Here is a 15161-nt window from a genome sequence, read left to right as displayed (position 1 = left end):
CTGGTGTTGTGTGGTTTTTAACTTTGTACACCCCAGTCCAACACCGGCATCTCCAAATCAAGACTGTCGAGGTTTAATTTGATGTTGGTTGATTGGTTGCATCATTTGGCTCTCACTAGAGCATACTGTTGCCTATAGCCATACTTATCTGAAAACGTCCAATCTTGTCTGAAGTCCTTGTGGTGGAGTGGCAGTGTCTAACTCTTCAAATCAGGAGGCCAAACTTCAAGACCCACTTGCTCTGTACAATCACATCTTTGAACATGTTGATTAGAAAATATCTTTGGCATACCATTATTGGAAGCACCATGTTTTTGACAGTATTCCTGCCTGCCCCAGGAGAATAGGGTTCAATTCCCTGATTTGGGATGGGATGGGGTGGGGTGGGGGTGCTGACCTCTGCCTGATGAGCCAGCCAGACATACATACAGTTCCTTCATGGGTTCTTGTGGCACACTGGTAGTGTCTCTATCTCTGAACCAGAGGGTCTGCATTCAAGTCCCACTTGCTCCCAAAGGTGTGTAATATCATCTTTGATCAAATTGACTAGAAAATATCTGTGACATACTCTTTCCATTGTTTTGTGCATAATCCTGTGTTTTACTTTCATCAGGTTAGCATTTCATTTTCAGGTATGCTTGATGGTAATGGACAGGTTGAAGAACAAGTTGACAGATTATACAAGGATACAGCACCTCACAGCCAATCTGAACTGTCTAATTCATACTGTTGCTGTCACACCACACAATGGATGGTGTCCTCAATGGAAAGATGCAACTTCTGTCTCCATAAGCACTGTAGGATGGTCAGTCTTCAGGAATGCCAGCTTTGAGATGCATCTGTGCCAGGTGAATTGGTGAGGACAATGTCAGGTAGGTTATTTCTTCTAGGCTCCCTTGTCATTTGTCCAATCTAACAGTCATATCCTCAGGACATGCCAGTGTGGTCTTTGATTGTACAGTTAAACATCTCTTGCAGTGGGCATCAGAGTTTATTGTGCATAATATCTTGTATCTTTATCTTCAGTGCTTGGTCTAAGTGTTCAAAGTGGAAGACTGCCAATTCACGAATCTATCCCAAAACACTTCACACCAGCATTGAGGACACTTAGGGCTACTTTCTCCTGTTTGTATTCCAATATGCCATTCCCTCATTTCAGACTGTCCTACCAGTGCAGCAGGACATACCTAGAGATGGTGGCAGAAGAATTAGGACTATGTCAGCCTGTTACTTGATGGTTTATAGAACAGGTCTCCTCCCAGTCTCAGCACAGATTGCCAAATGTTAGTGATGAACAACCTGCATGGGCAGCTGGACTGGGTGTGTCATTGTCAATACAGTGTGGTGCTGGAAAAAGCACTGCAGGTCAGGCAGCATCCGAGGAGCAGGACACTTAATCAGGAATAGGGAGCAGGGAGGGGGCTGAGAAATAGATATGGGGAAGGGGGTGGGACTGGGGAAAAGACGGGTGGGATGGCGATTAGGTGGATGCAGATAGGTGATTGTGATAGGTTGGTGGGAAGGGTGGAGTGTGGGAAGGTGAGAAGGAAGATGGACAGGTAGGTCAGTTCAAGAGAGCAGATTCTCCTGCTCCTCAAATACTGCCTAACCTGCTGTGCTTTTCCAGCGACACACTCTCAACTCAAAAGGGCAGTGCCAAGTTGAAGGTTTGGATCTGGGGTGGGGAGAGGGGAGATTTGGAAACTGATGAATTCAATGTTGAGGCCGTATGGTTATAGGCTCCTGAGGTGGAAGGTGGCCTTCTTTAGGCAGTGAAGGAGGCCTAGAATGGACACATCATGGGGGGAGTGGGAAGGTGGGGTTGAGATGGATGGCCACAGGAAGGTGGGGTTGGTTGGTGCGTATGGATCAGAGATGTTCCCTGAACTGTTCCATGAGTTGCGCTCGTTCTTTCTGAGGAGACAACATTGAGAGCATCGGATGCAGTGAGGTTCAAGGATATGCAAGTACATCCATGCTGGACTTGGAATGATCCTAGGAGGGCTTGGACCGAGGTGAGGGAGCAGGTGCAGGTTTTGCATCTATTGTGGTGGCAGGGGAAGGTGCCAGGTGTGGAGAGTGGGGGTTGGTGGGGAGTGTGGATCTAATGAGGGAATCGTGGAGGGAACCGTCTCTACGGAACGCAGATAGGCTTATGCCCAAAATGTCAGTTCTCCTGCTCCTCGGATGCTGCCTGACCTGCTGTGCTTTTCCAGCACCACACTCTCGACCCTGATCTCCAGAATCTGCAGTCCTCACTTTCGATTAGCAGATAGGAGTGGGGGAAGGAAATATATATTTGGTGGTGGGGTCTGACTGTAGGTGGTGAAAATGGCAGAGGATGGTGTGACATTATCAATCCTCAGTGATCTGTCCAGTTTTTAAAGCTACTTGATACAACTGAGTGGCTTGCTGCGGCATTCCAGATGGCAGTTATGAGGATGTCAGAGGATAATGCTGCACGTCTGGACTCACATGTAAGCCAGATCATGTAAGGACAGCAGATTTCCTTCCCAATAGCAATTGGTGAACCAGTTATACTTGTAACAAGAATCCAGTAGCTTCATAGCTTGCTTATATAAATATTTATTTGATCTATTAACAGAATTTAAATTCACAGATGGCATGGTGGGATGTGAACTAACATTCTATCAATGTCATACTACGATACCCATTATTATTGAATATATATTGAAAAAGTCAATATATTGAAAAAGACATTTACCAATGTGGAATACCCAAAATAAAAATCAAAGCAAATATGAAGTACATTGAACAAAGCAATCTGGGCTCACAGTGAAAAATCATGAGGATGTTCCCCCCACAGTTAATTTTTAACAAAGCCAGTTATTTCTTCTGTCATGAAATTTAAATTTCTAAACTCATTAGTGTTAAAGGACCTGTCAGCAATGCCTGAAAAGCATCAAAATAAGTTCTGGTAACATGTTCTTCAGTTATTGCTGAATTGCATGATTTCAAAATTACAAAATAACGTGTATTTCTCTGATACCATGTAGAATTCAAAATCCTTCATTAAGAAATTGAACATATTTCTTGCGGGCTTCAAATTCATCAGCTGGGCGATAATGTGGAGTCCAAACTGGTTCACCAACAAATAGTCTCATAGCTTTCACATAATTCTGCAACATAAAAACAAAGTTACATATATGTTTAGTGGTACACAGCTCAAACATTGTGAGAAGTAGAAGTTAAGATTTTTACATTTTGTGCTCATCAGAACTAAGAACGAGAAACATTTGGAAAGGAAAAGACACAATTTTATACAGAGGGTATGGATTGGTTGGACCATAACTGACATAGAGACCCAGCAGGAAAAAGTTAACTGTCAATCTTAATTCTCAAACCTGGTAGGTAGATTGTGATTGGTCAGGATGTTGCTATGGGAAGGCAGCAAATTTTGGTTGTCTTCAGAGCTCCTTTTATTGAAAAAGATGCAGCGCAGGTAAAAAATTATATACATCCTCATAAATCAGGATTCTGTGTATTTACATATATAGCGTCAAGTATATGTAAACACATCTTGTCATATGCAAGACTCATTTATTTTAAATTCGTTTCCGGTGTAACTCTTAGCATAGTATGGATTATTTAATAAATTATTTTAGATGGCAGAATCACATCTCATGGTGGATAAGCCTTTCTAAAGCATGCAAGCTTGGACTGATTGAACATGAGTGGCTCTGCTGCCTGCTGTGTTTGGTCAATGAAATGTACTGTTCGCTACAGTCTACCAGTCTGAGATGTACGGTCTATGTATCTGGCATCATATTAGAGGTAAACGTCAATGCTCATTACTCATTTGTGTAACAGCCAAAATGTCTTTTCGGCTTGACTGCAGCAGGGGCTTCACCAACTGAAGTGAAAAAGCAGGAAGCAAGGGGTTGTGTATGTTGCACGCTTCAGGCCCATATAGACTCCACACACGCCCACCCACACCCCCAAGATCAAACCCCATTTGGTGCTGCCACCTGGCCACCAAAACCATCGTCCGACTGCCTTGGCTCCCAGCCCCTCCTTCCTAGATGGTTCAAACCTGTACAGCCCTAAAAACCTGGAAGTTCTTAGTCTAGAATCCACTCCCTTTTTGAAATGAGCCTCCTCACAGCATCCATGACTGTATCCCAACACTGCTGGGAATCTTAGAGCCTCCTGCCAATCAGATTAACTAACAACACTCGAGGGTAAGACTCCCTCCCAATGAGGTATGCAAGGCCATAAGATGTAGCAGAAGTAGCCATTCAGTTTGCCTGATCTGATAACGCATAACTCCTCTTTCCTGTCTTTTCCCTCTCATCTTTGGTTGCATTACTGATTAATATCTGTCTATCTCAACCTTGAATGGACGTAACGAAGTCCCACTCACTAAGGCCAATGGCAACTTGCACACTATAAAATAGGCTTTTTTTTTAAATTAATGGAAGGGGTGAACAATGTGCCTGCCTGTTAATTTCAGCCCAATGACTGACTCCATGACACAGCCCAGTAACAATCCAAAGCAGTTTTTAATGAACCTATCAACAAACCCCAAAGACTATGAAGTGCAACAAAGCATTCTTTGACACTCAGGGATTCACTCGCCTTTTCAAAAAAAAGGAATAGATTTCACACCTTCCTACCTACAATGGCTGCAAATATTGGAAGGTGCAGAGATTTAGTGCTGTCACCATGCATACCAAATGTCTCTCACTGTGACGCAGTTCAAAGCAAGGTCCACCATTAATCTGCAGGCCTGGAAATTGATGGTAGAATGCTGAGATGTGTGTTCAATTACGCCCTATACTACAGCTATGTTTTTTTTTAAGTCCTCCATTATATCAAACAATTTACAGGGTTATGCAAGTCTTCAGATCTGCCACTGACACCTGCATAAGAGTAAACTTTTAGTTACTACATTATTCTGGTCACAATGGTTACATCTTACATGGTCAAAAATCACACGACACCGGGTTATAATCCAACAGGTTTATTTGAAACCACAAGCTTTTGGAAACTCATTCCTTCTTCAGGTACCTTAGACTATAACCCAGTGTTGTGTGATTTTTCATTTTGTCCACCCCAGTTCAACACCGGCACCACCACATCATATCTGACAGGAGAGGACTGCAGTCCCACTCTATTTCTGTTTTCCACAAATCACAAGAAATCGAATAAAAATATGTTTTACCCAATCTCTGGCATGAGCAATCATTTGCTATCTTTATATTAGACTTAGAATATAAAAACATATGATTGATGGATCTTTAACTAGACAGAAAAAAAATCAATTTATTATAAAACAAATCCCATTCAATATAGTCCAGAATTGTTTAGAAACGCCATAGATGTAGGAGGAGAAATAGGCTGTTTGGTCCAAGTCTGGTTCACCATTCAATGAGATCACAGCTGCTCTGATAATCCATCCAACTGTTAAGATTGAATTATAAATGATTCCTGCTCTATATAACCTAAACACACGCATACTTCAAATAAACAAAATTCTCTCCACTTGAAAAAGAAAATGACATTCTGGCCAGTGATGGTTACTCTTGAAAGCACAAAATGTTGCTCTGTTGCAGATTTTCTTCAACAGAAAATGCAAACACAAATTCCATGCCTGAAAACACTGCTTAAAACCCTGTCAGGTGTTTTCCTTGAAGCAAGTTCAAATGACCAAAAGAGTAATTACTTGGAACCATGTAGTTTCCAGAAATGCGTTAAGAAAAGGTTTCGATGTGTCTTTTTATCAACACTTTGGAAAACAAAAACAATCTGGACAGTTCCACAATCCTTCAAACAAAGTCCTCAGCAATTGTTAATTAAAAGCACCTTCACAGCAAAAGTAAAGTAGATTACACTTCAGTCCAGGAAGAGTAATATATACTCATAAAGCAACATTCAGTTACCACAGAGTGGACCCTTACAGCTCAACCTGCATCTTGACTGCGGTTCATTGTATTTCAGAATACTTGCTAACATTGCACTAAGCAAACTCTCATACTTTAAATACTAGGCAAAGATTAGATTAGATTGCCGACAGTATGGAAACAGGCCCTTCGGCCCAGCAAGTCCACACCAATCCTCTGAAGAGTAACCCACCCAGACCCATTCCCCCACCCTATATTCACCCCTGACTAACACAACTAACACCATGGGCAATTTAGCATGGCCAATTCACCTGACCTGCACATCTTTGGATTGTGGGAGGAAACCAGAGCACCCGGAGTAAACCCACGCAGACACGGGGAGAATGTGCAAAACTCAGCCCAAACAGTCGCCCGAGGCTGGAATCTAACCTGGGTCCCTCGTGCTATGAGGCAGCAGTGCTAATCACTGAGCTACCGATTAATTTCAGCTGCTAAAATATTCACATTTTTTCAAAAGAATCTGAGGATTCAGCTCCAAATTCTTAAATTCTTCAAATTTTATAAATCTAACAAGCTGTCAAATCTGATTTACAGCAGGTTACTCTTTTATTCCTAACGTCAGTAAAATAACTAACTATAAATAGGTTAACAGGAAGAATTTCCAGTAACCTTGCTAATCTATAAAATGAAGGGAGATAATTGCTTTTTAGATAGGTTGTTCTAAATGGACATTGCCTGTGACTGGCAGCTTTAATTTCTCTAATTCCCCTTTCCAAAGGGAAGAAGGCTACAGCTTTGTGGATCAGCACCTACACTGGGAAAGAATAAACAATCACAGGAAATAGAGTCATTTCTCCAAATTCATGAGAGTTCAACTCCTGAGAATACAAGTAAATGATGAAATTTGCAAATATGGAACTCATTAGAAATAGGTTTAAAAACAAGTTAAAATTGTTAAAAATATCATGGATATGTGATTTTTTTCTCATGAATGCTGATCTTTATTATTAACTATGTTTTACAGCAGTTAGGTGAACTCACAATTCATGATTTTGTGGATATGGAGGATTTACTCTTTTAGGATTGTTTGTACTGCATCAGAATTCTAATTAGACTTTTTGCTTTTCAAATTATAGAGGCTTTTGCACAGAGAGAATTGATGATTCAATTTTCTTCTCCCAGGGAGTCAGCAATGAGAGGTTTTCAATGTGCTACTGAAAGAGAGGTTAGTGGAAATGTTTTATACACCGATTTATTAGAGCAGACAATGCTGTGTCACAGTGAGCAGTTACAGCAGAGGCCATTTTGTCTTTTAAGGGAAAATTAAACACTTGAAGTAAAGGTGAACAAAGAGCAAGTCGACCAGATTCATTTGAACAGCTCTCTCAATTAAAAACTAGCATTGACATGCTGAAATGAATGACTGCTTTCCATGTTGCAAAACTCAATGATTCATTGCCTTTGAAATTCTTTTCGTTATAAATTTCTGCTCAATATTTGTTTCATTATACTAAAACAGAATTAATCAAACATCACAGAAGTCACAACTTTGTTAATGGTCCAAAAGATTCCACTTTGGCTAGTCAACAAAATGTGTACAATCTGCACCCAAATTGCACTATTTTCAAAAGAGTAAAAAAAGTAATATTTTACAAATTGCCTTCCAAAACAAAGTCAGTAACTTTACACAATTTAGTTAATGCAGCAGAAACTGGTTTAGAACAGAATATTCGTATTTTTAATGACAGCGTCCAACTACCTCCTGCAAGTCTGAAAGGACCGAAAGTATCTTAAAAAGAACCATTCCGCAGTTATATTGAAGTGCAGTAGTTGATTTTGGTACCTCTTTTGAATTAAACTCAGAAGCTTTTTAAATGTTACTACTGAGAAAGGCCCACAACCAATGCAATCAGAGAAAACTGTCAGCAGCAATTCATTAATTTGGTGAGTGTGGACTGCTTCCACACAATGCTTTATAAATGAGTGCAAAAGATCAGCAGAAACTTTATTTACGTTGTGCACAATTTGTTCTAAACATTCCTTGGTCTTTTGCACCAGTTGCGCTAGTTTTGGGTGAATTATGTCAATGTCAACCAAACAGAAACTCCAGCATGTGAAGCAGTCTCTAATTCTAGGTTATTTTGTAACTACATAAGTAGGAGAGAGCCACACCGCCTCCTCAAGCCTGCTGTATCATTTGTTAAGATCATGACAGATTTTTGATCTCGACTCCATTTGGCTGCCCAACCTCCATATAATTTTTCAATTTCTTTAGAGCTCCAAAATCCATCAATCACAGCTGGCAATGCACTCAAATACGGAGTATCCACTGGGCCTGCTAAGGTGGACAACTATAATGATTCACAGATTCATCTTTATCTCAGTCCTAAATGACTGACCCTTCTCCTGAGGCTACCACCACTTCTTCAGGACAGGAGATAAAACCTCACAAAATCAACACTGCTGAGCCCTCTATAAAAATGTATCTATCCAAGGAGATCACATTAAAGGTCAAACTTGGTTATCCAAACATCAATAATCCAAATTTCAGATTATCCAAATAAGTTCTCAAAGTCCTGTGAATGCTTCCTTTGATTACGATCAGATCAGATCAGTTATTTGAACAAAATACTCCCCACCAGTGTCCTTCGGATAATCAAGGTTGTTCTGTATTCTAATCATTGCCGCTTCAGCTCAGTATGAAATCTTCTCCACAGATGTTGGAGAAGTGTATTAGGGCAACTTCCTACTTTAAAGATGCAGTGGAACATAGGAGCAGGAAAGTGGCCCATCAACTCTGTCTCACTGTGCACTACTATCACAGCTGGTTGAACATTTCAATGCCTTTTACACACTCCATCCTCATAATCCTGTACACTGCTGGAAATCAGAAACCTATAAATTTTGATCTTAAACATACTCAAAGAATTGAGCGTCCATAGACCTAAGAGGTGAAGACTTTCAAAGGTTCACATCACTCTGAATAAAATAATTTCTCCTCATCTCAAAGTTTTGTGGTATCCCCTTGCTTTTAGTTGTGCCCCCTGCTTCTAGACTCTCCAAAAAGGGGAAACATCTTGGCTGCATCTATCTCTTTAATGGGTGACACGGTGGCTCAGTGGTTAGCACTGCTGCCTCATAGCGCCAGGGGTCCAGGTTCAATTCCACTCTTGGGCGACTGTCCGTGTGAAGTTTGCACGTTCTCCCTTGTTTACATGAGTTTCCTCTGGGTGCTCCGGTTTCCTCCCACAATCCAAAGATGTGAAGGTTAGGTGGATTGGCCATGCTAAGTTGCCCATAGTGTTCAGGGATGTGTAGGCTAGGTGGATTAGCCATGGGAAATGCAGAGTTACAGGGATAGGGTATGGAGGTGGGTCTAGATGGGATGCTCTTCCGAGGGTCGGTGTGGACCTGATGGGCCAAATGACTTCCATGCCGTAGGGATTCGAAGCATGACGAACTTTGACCCAGAAGTAGTATAGTGAGAAAAGATCAGATTATTTTTCAATGGGTAGATGAAATATCCAATTATTTTTAAGAATCTCTGGAATGTCTTCAGCATTTGAATCAATTCTAAAAAGGATTAATTGACATTTTCTTGAATAATCTCAGCAATAATTTTGGACAAATGGAACTCATCGCCCGGTGAATTCTGAGGTGACATGTCTGAGGAGGTCAAATGAGGTAAGGGAATATGCAGTAAATGGAAGGATGCTGAGAGGTGTAGAGGAACTGAGAAACATTGACATTAGTGACAAAGCAGGTCGACAATGTGGTTAAGAAGGTATAAGGAATATTTTCCTTTTCTAAGCTGTGGCACAGAAAATAAGAGCAGGGAGACTGTGCTGGAGCTTCATAAAATAACTAGTTAGGCCACACTAAAATAAAACAAAGACCTGTGAGTGCTGGAAATCTGAAATTTCTCTGCTCATCCAAATCCTTGTTCCCTTTATATTCCTCAAAGACCTTGTTTGATTTCAGTTCCCTAAATCTTAAATATGTTTTTTTTTCCCTTTTGACTAAACTTTCAATATCTCTTGGCAACTAAGTTCACAAATCTTACCATCCTCATCTTTCATCCTCAAAGGAACATGTGCTGGTCTTGAATTTTGATCAACTGGCCTTTAAAAGATTCCCACGTCAGATGTCGATTAACCCTCAAACAGTTGCCCTCAATCTAATTTCTCCAGATCCTTTTAAATATTGTTGTAATTAGCCTTCCCCCAGTTTAACACTTTCACCCAAGGATCATTCTTATGCTTAACTATAATTATCTTAAAACTTACAGAAATATTATCGCCGTTCTCAAAGTGCTCCTCCACCGAAACTTCGATCATCTGGCCGGGCTCATGCCCCAGTACAAGGTCTAGTATAGCCCCTTTTCCAATTGGACTAACGAGAAACCTTCCTGGACGCACTGAACAAATTCTGCCCCATCTATGTTCCTGGCACTAAGCAAGTCCCAGTCACTTTCATCCATTTACATAATCTGCTTACAGATATGTTCCTCTATCTTTTGCTGGCTGTAGGGAGACCAAAAGTACAAGCCCATCATAGTGATTGTAAAGCTCTTATTCCTGAGTTCTAACCATGTGGCCTCACTGCATGAGCCCTTCAAAATATCCTCACTCTTAGCACAACTGTGACTAAATCAGTAATGCAACTCCCCAACTCTTATACATCCCTCCCTTTCCCATCTCAAACATCTAAACTATGGAACATTGAGCTGCCAGTCTTGTCCTTCTCTGAAACAACTTTCTGTAATGGCTACATGTAATAATAGTATGTAATAATCCAGGCTCTAAGCTCATCTGTCTTACTTGTGATATTCCTTGCATTATAATAAATACACTTCAGACCACCATTCCCACTGTGTTTATCAACCTGGCCTGACTGTTCTTCAAATTAGACTTACTTGACTTAACATTGACCTTCTCCTCAATCACTACAGGCTAACGTAATGTTCTCATTCCCAGCCATTTGTCAAGATAATTCAAGCCCTCCTGAGTGGCACGAGCAAACCTCCCTCCAAGGATATTGGTATCCCTCCAGTTGAGGTGCAACTTGTCCTTCTTGTAGAGGTTGTGGAAGAGATCCCATTGATCCAGATATTGGAAGCCCTCATTCCTACACCAGCTCTTCAGTCACACATTCAGCTATATTATCTTCCTACTTATGGCACTGGCACTATGCACAGGAAGTAATCCACAGATTACAACCCCCAGAGGTCCTGCTTTTCAACCTCCTACCTAACTCACCAAATTTTCTTCTGCAGGATCTCACCTCTCTTTCTGCCTATGTCATTGGTACCAAAATGGGACCACAACCTCTGGCTGTTCACTCTTACCCCCCTTCAGAATATCCTGTGACTGCTCAGAGATATCCTTGACCTCACCATCACGGTCTGTCCTGAAGTCTCACTGTGACCACAAAAATGCCTCTCTGTGTTTCTGACTACAGAGTCCCCTATCACTACTGCTCATCTGTGCTGCGACCCTCCCAGCCCTCTATACATGAATGCTGCTGTGGCTTTTCCCTGAGAGGCCATCCCCTCTCCAAAGGGACATAGACGGCATAGATTAAATGTGATTGGTAGAACAATTAGATGGAAAATATTTTTTCACCCACAATGTGGTAAGAGTCCGGCATTCACTGTCTGAAAGGTAAAAGAAACAGAAACCCTGAACTCATTTAGAAGGTATTCAGACCAAATGTTAGAAAATTGAGTTAGTCTGAACGGTTCATTTTGCAACTGGCGCACACACACAATAGGCAATGTAGTCTCCATCTGTAACACAGTTAGAATATATAGAAAATGTAGAAAAACCGATCTGAAGAGAAAGGGCAGTAAGTGAATTACTCCCAAGGAAGGTCAGCATAGACACAATGGGTTGAATAGTTTATGTGTTGCAGGAATTGTATGATTTATGAATAAGAAATTCTGATCCATAAAATCTGGCTAACCTTGACCTGAGAACAAAATCAGCAGGAAAGAGGTTATGAAATAAGCTGGTGTAGCAGGTAGACACTAGGTAAAGCCATAGACACAAAGGAGAGCTGCAATTAGAGAAGCTGGAGGAAGAGGCACTATTGGGGAAGTGATAGTGTCATGGTAATGTCACAAGACTATTAATCCAGAGAGTCAGGTTAGCTGCCTGGAGCATGGGTACAAATCCCGCTATGGTCACTGGTGAAATTTAATTTCAATGAATAAATACAAATACAAAGCTGATTGTCAAGGTCACCATCGTGATCACCATCGATTGCCATAAAAACATGGTCTGGCTCACTAATGTTCTTTAGGAAGTGGAAATTTACCATGCTTATCTGGTCTGGCCTACACGTGACTCCATTTGGCTGCCCAGATCGACAGTAACGACTCTTAATTGCCTCTGAAATGGTGTGGCAAACCACTCAGGTACAGAACAGACAACAAGTGCTTGCCAGCATTATTCCTTTGCATAAAAAAAACATTAAATTACCCAGGAACAGACAAAAAGAGGAACCAGACAGAAAGAGAAAGAAGAACACAGAACTCTCGTGAGGAATACTAGAAAATCACTGTCATTTTTACTGGTTAAAGTTAATCAGAACCTTTGGAGGTGCTGTGCAAGCTAACACAAAAGGTTTAAAGTTGAGAATGTGATGCTGGAAAAGCACAGCAGGTCAGGCAGCATCTGAGGAGCAGAAGAATCAACATTTCAGACATAAGCCCTTCATTCCTGTTGAAGGGCTTATGCCCAAAACGTCAATTCTCCTGCTCCTCGGATGCTGCCTGACCTGCTGTGCTTTTCTAGCACCACACTCTCGATTCTGATCTCCAGCATATGCAGTCCTCACTTTCTCTACAAAAGGTTTAAAACCTGAAAAGCTGTATGAGTGGATTAGAAATTCAAAATAACTAGATGTTTTCCCAGAAATGGCCAAACTGTTAACTGGGGTGTTCTTACTTGGTCAGTTTGAAAGGAATTTTGGAAAGCTACACTAGCAGTGATTGTTGACTCAAGGGATTGAGGGTTTGTAGAATGGCGCCTTGCAGATGATAACTCTACTCAGGGAATCTTGAAGGGGAAACCTGTTGCTGGATAGTGCTCCTGAATTACTCTGCATGAATAAAGAACATCATACTGCAAAACTGTGCATTTATGCTGTTGCATATTTGTATGGGGGGTGATGTGGCACACAAAGAGATTATGAACAAATACTGGCAAATGTGACTAGATCAGTTTAAAATATCCATTTGGCATGGACAGGTTAGACCGAAGGGTCTGTTTCCATGCTGCAGAACTCTATGACTCTAAGCATCTTTGTTGTGTTTACTATTTAAAGTGAAATTTACTTTTGATATGAAATGTTATTAGCTTCTCATTCATGTGTAACTTGCAGTGGTTTCAATTCATGTTAAAGCAAAAGCCATAAAAATGGGAAACTTCTTGGTATTTTCTACATTTGAGAGTCAGGGTAAATTTGGCCATTTTAGTTTGTTCCCTCCAGGGAATTGTAACAAAGCTATACGTTATCATTATGGAATCAGCTGCACTCCCTCTCTTCATCTTCCTTGTTTCAATGTGTTTGGGGGTGGCAAGGCTATGCAGACCAGAAATGTCAAAGTAATCTCTGACCCAAACAGTTGGCTGAGGGGGGAGGCAATGGCCAAGTGGGGTTATCGCTAGACTGTTAATCCAGAGCCTCAGGTAATTTTCTGGGGACTGGGTTCAAATCCCGCCACAGCAGATGGTGTAATTTGAACTCTATAAAATCTGGAATTTTGTGGAAAAATCCATCTGGTTCACTAACGTCCCTTAGGGAAGGAATGTGACATTCTTACTCGGTCTGGCCTACATATGACTCCAGACCTACAGCAATGTGGTTGACTCTTAACTGCCCTCTGAGCAATTAGGGATGGGCAATAAATACTGAGCTAGCCAGCAACACCCTCATCCTGTAAATGAATATAAAAAACAACCTCATGGTGATTTAATAAAATGGGACTTCGTACCACTAGACTGGAGATGCAGCTGAGGAAGAGGAGGAATATAATGGAGTTTAACTTCCATTCCTTCTCATTTTTGAGTGGCCCCTGGCAAAGGTAGGGATTTGGAGGAGATTAGTCTCAACTTTGTTGTCCTATCTCTGTCTCACAGCCTGTTAAAATTCTGTCAAGCATTCTACACTAGGAAAGAGATGTCAGTAAGGTATCGGAGGGAAAACTGGTTCTTGTTTCACAATTAGGAGAAACCACCTTTGGGCATGGAATTGAGAAAATTAATCAGAAAGAGGAAGAAAATAAACAAAAGCAATCCATCTTCTCTATTTTCTGATACTCTACTTAATAAGGTTCTGTTCAACCAGGTGGAAGCTCTTATTGCAGAGAGTTTACAACACCTTATTACCAGGATCAGATTGCAAATAACTGCACAAAGGAGCATGAGGAGCCGATAGTTCTGTGAATAAGAACTGAGAACACTTCAGCCTTCTCAATAATCATTTTGCTGTTGCAAACCATGTAGGACAGCAATCTCGATCCATATTACGGGCAACAGGAATCCCATAACCTACTGCAATGCATGCTGGGAAATCAACATTTCCGAATTTCATTACTAACTTGCAGCTCCTTCCTACATATCATTTAACACATGCAGATATTGGTATCAGTAGCAAACACTGTATACAAATGAGACCATCGAAGCGTGAAGCAGAGAAAGGTTCCAGGTGAATACTAGTCAGCTGGGCTTACATGCTACATGTTTCAAAGCTTATCGAGTTTGTTTTGATGCTTTTGAGAAGCTGCCACCATCAATGGTATTAGCATCACCTGTTTAAACTCTTAATGTAATCAATAAACTCAGCAATGCTGTCTGTTAGAGCTTACATTCTCGTCAAGCGTGAATCGATGATAAATGCCCGCAGGAAGAGTTATCATGTCTCCCTTCTTCATGGCAATTCGGATCCATTTGTCATCTTTGTCTCGCACATCGAAGTATCCACTCCCTGCTAGGATGTAACGAATCTCTTCATCCAGGTGAATGTGCTCCTGGTAAAAGGACTTGATCTAAAGCAAAACAAATGCACCATTGGTGTCAAAAATAAAACCGTGGGACAGTTTGTAAGTTTTTAATTCACTTTCATTCATTCGCGAGTGTTTTACCTTTCCACAGAGATCTGATGTCATAAACAAACTCTCATGATTGGTGTCTGCTCAAGCAAGGAGAGTGAGCCAGTCTGAACTTGTACTATTCTATTGATGGCTGTCATTGATGGGAGTCAGGGTGCACAGCAGAGTGGCCCAGAGGAGAA

At 41.1% G+C, this 15161-nt stretch overlaps 1 protein-coding gene across 1 annotated transcript in view; it reads right to left on the bottom strand.

Moving 5' to 3' along the window:
• Positions 1 to 2570: 2570 nt before the first annotated feature.
• Positions 2571 to 15161, bottom strand: part of adi1 (acireductone dioxygenase 1) — an 18280-nt gene continuing 5689 nt past the window's right edge. Inside the window, exons 3-4 of the mRNA XM_043678589.2 lie at positions 14737 to 14916; positions 2571 to 3140 (exon numbers count right to left, since the gene is read on the bottom strand). Of these exons, the coding sequence (XP_043534524.2) occupies positions 3021 to 3140; positions 14737 to 14916 (300 nt within the window). The 3' untranslated portion in view covers positions 2571 to 3020. The remainder of the gene's footprint in view (positions 3141 to 14736; positions 14917 to 15161) is intronic.

The sequence above is a fragment of the Chiloscyllium plagiosum genome, unplaced genomic scaffold (genome assembly GCF_037043375.1).
Source record: "Chiloscyllium plagiosum isolate Xiang-an unplaced genomic scaffold, Cpla_swu_hap1 HiC_scaffold_3, whole genome shotgun sequence".
NCBI classification, from domain to species: Eukaryota; Metazoa; Chordata; class Chondrichthyes; order Orectolobiformes; family Hemiscylliidae; genus Chiloscyllium; species Chiloscyllium plagiosum.
The sequence above is the reverse complement of the archived record's forward strand: the minus strand, read 5'-3'. Positions and strand labels throughout refer to the sequence as shown.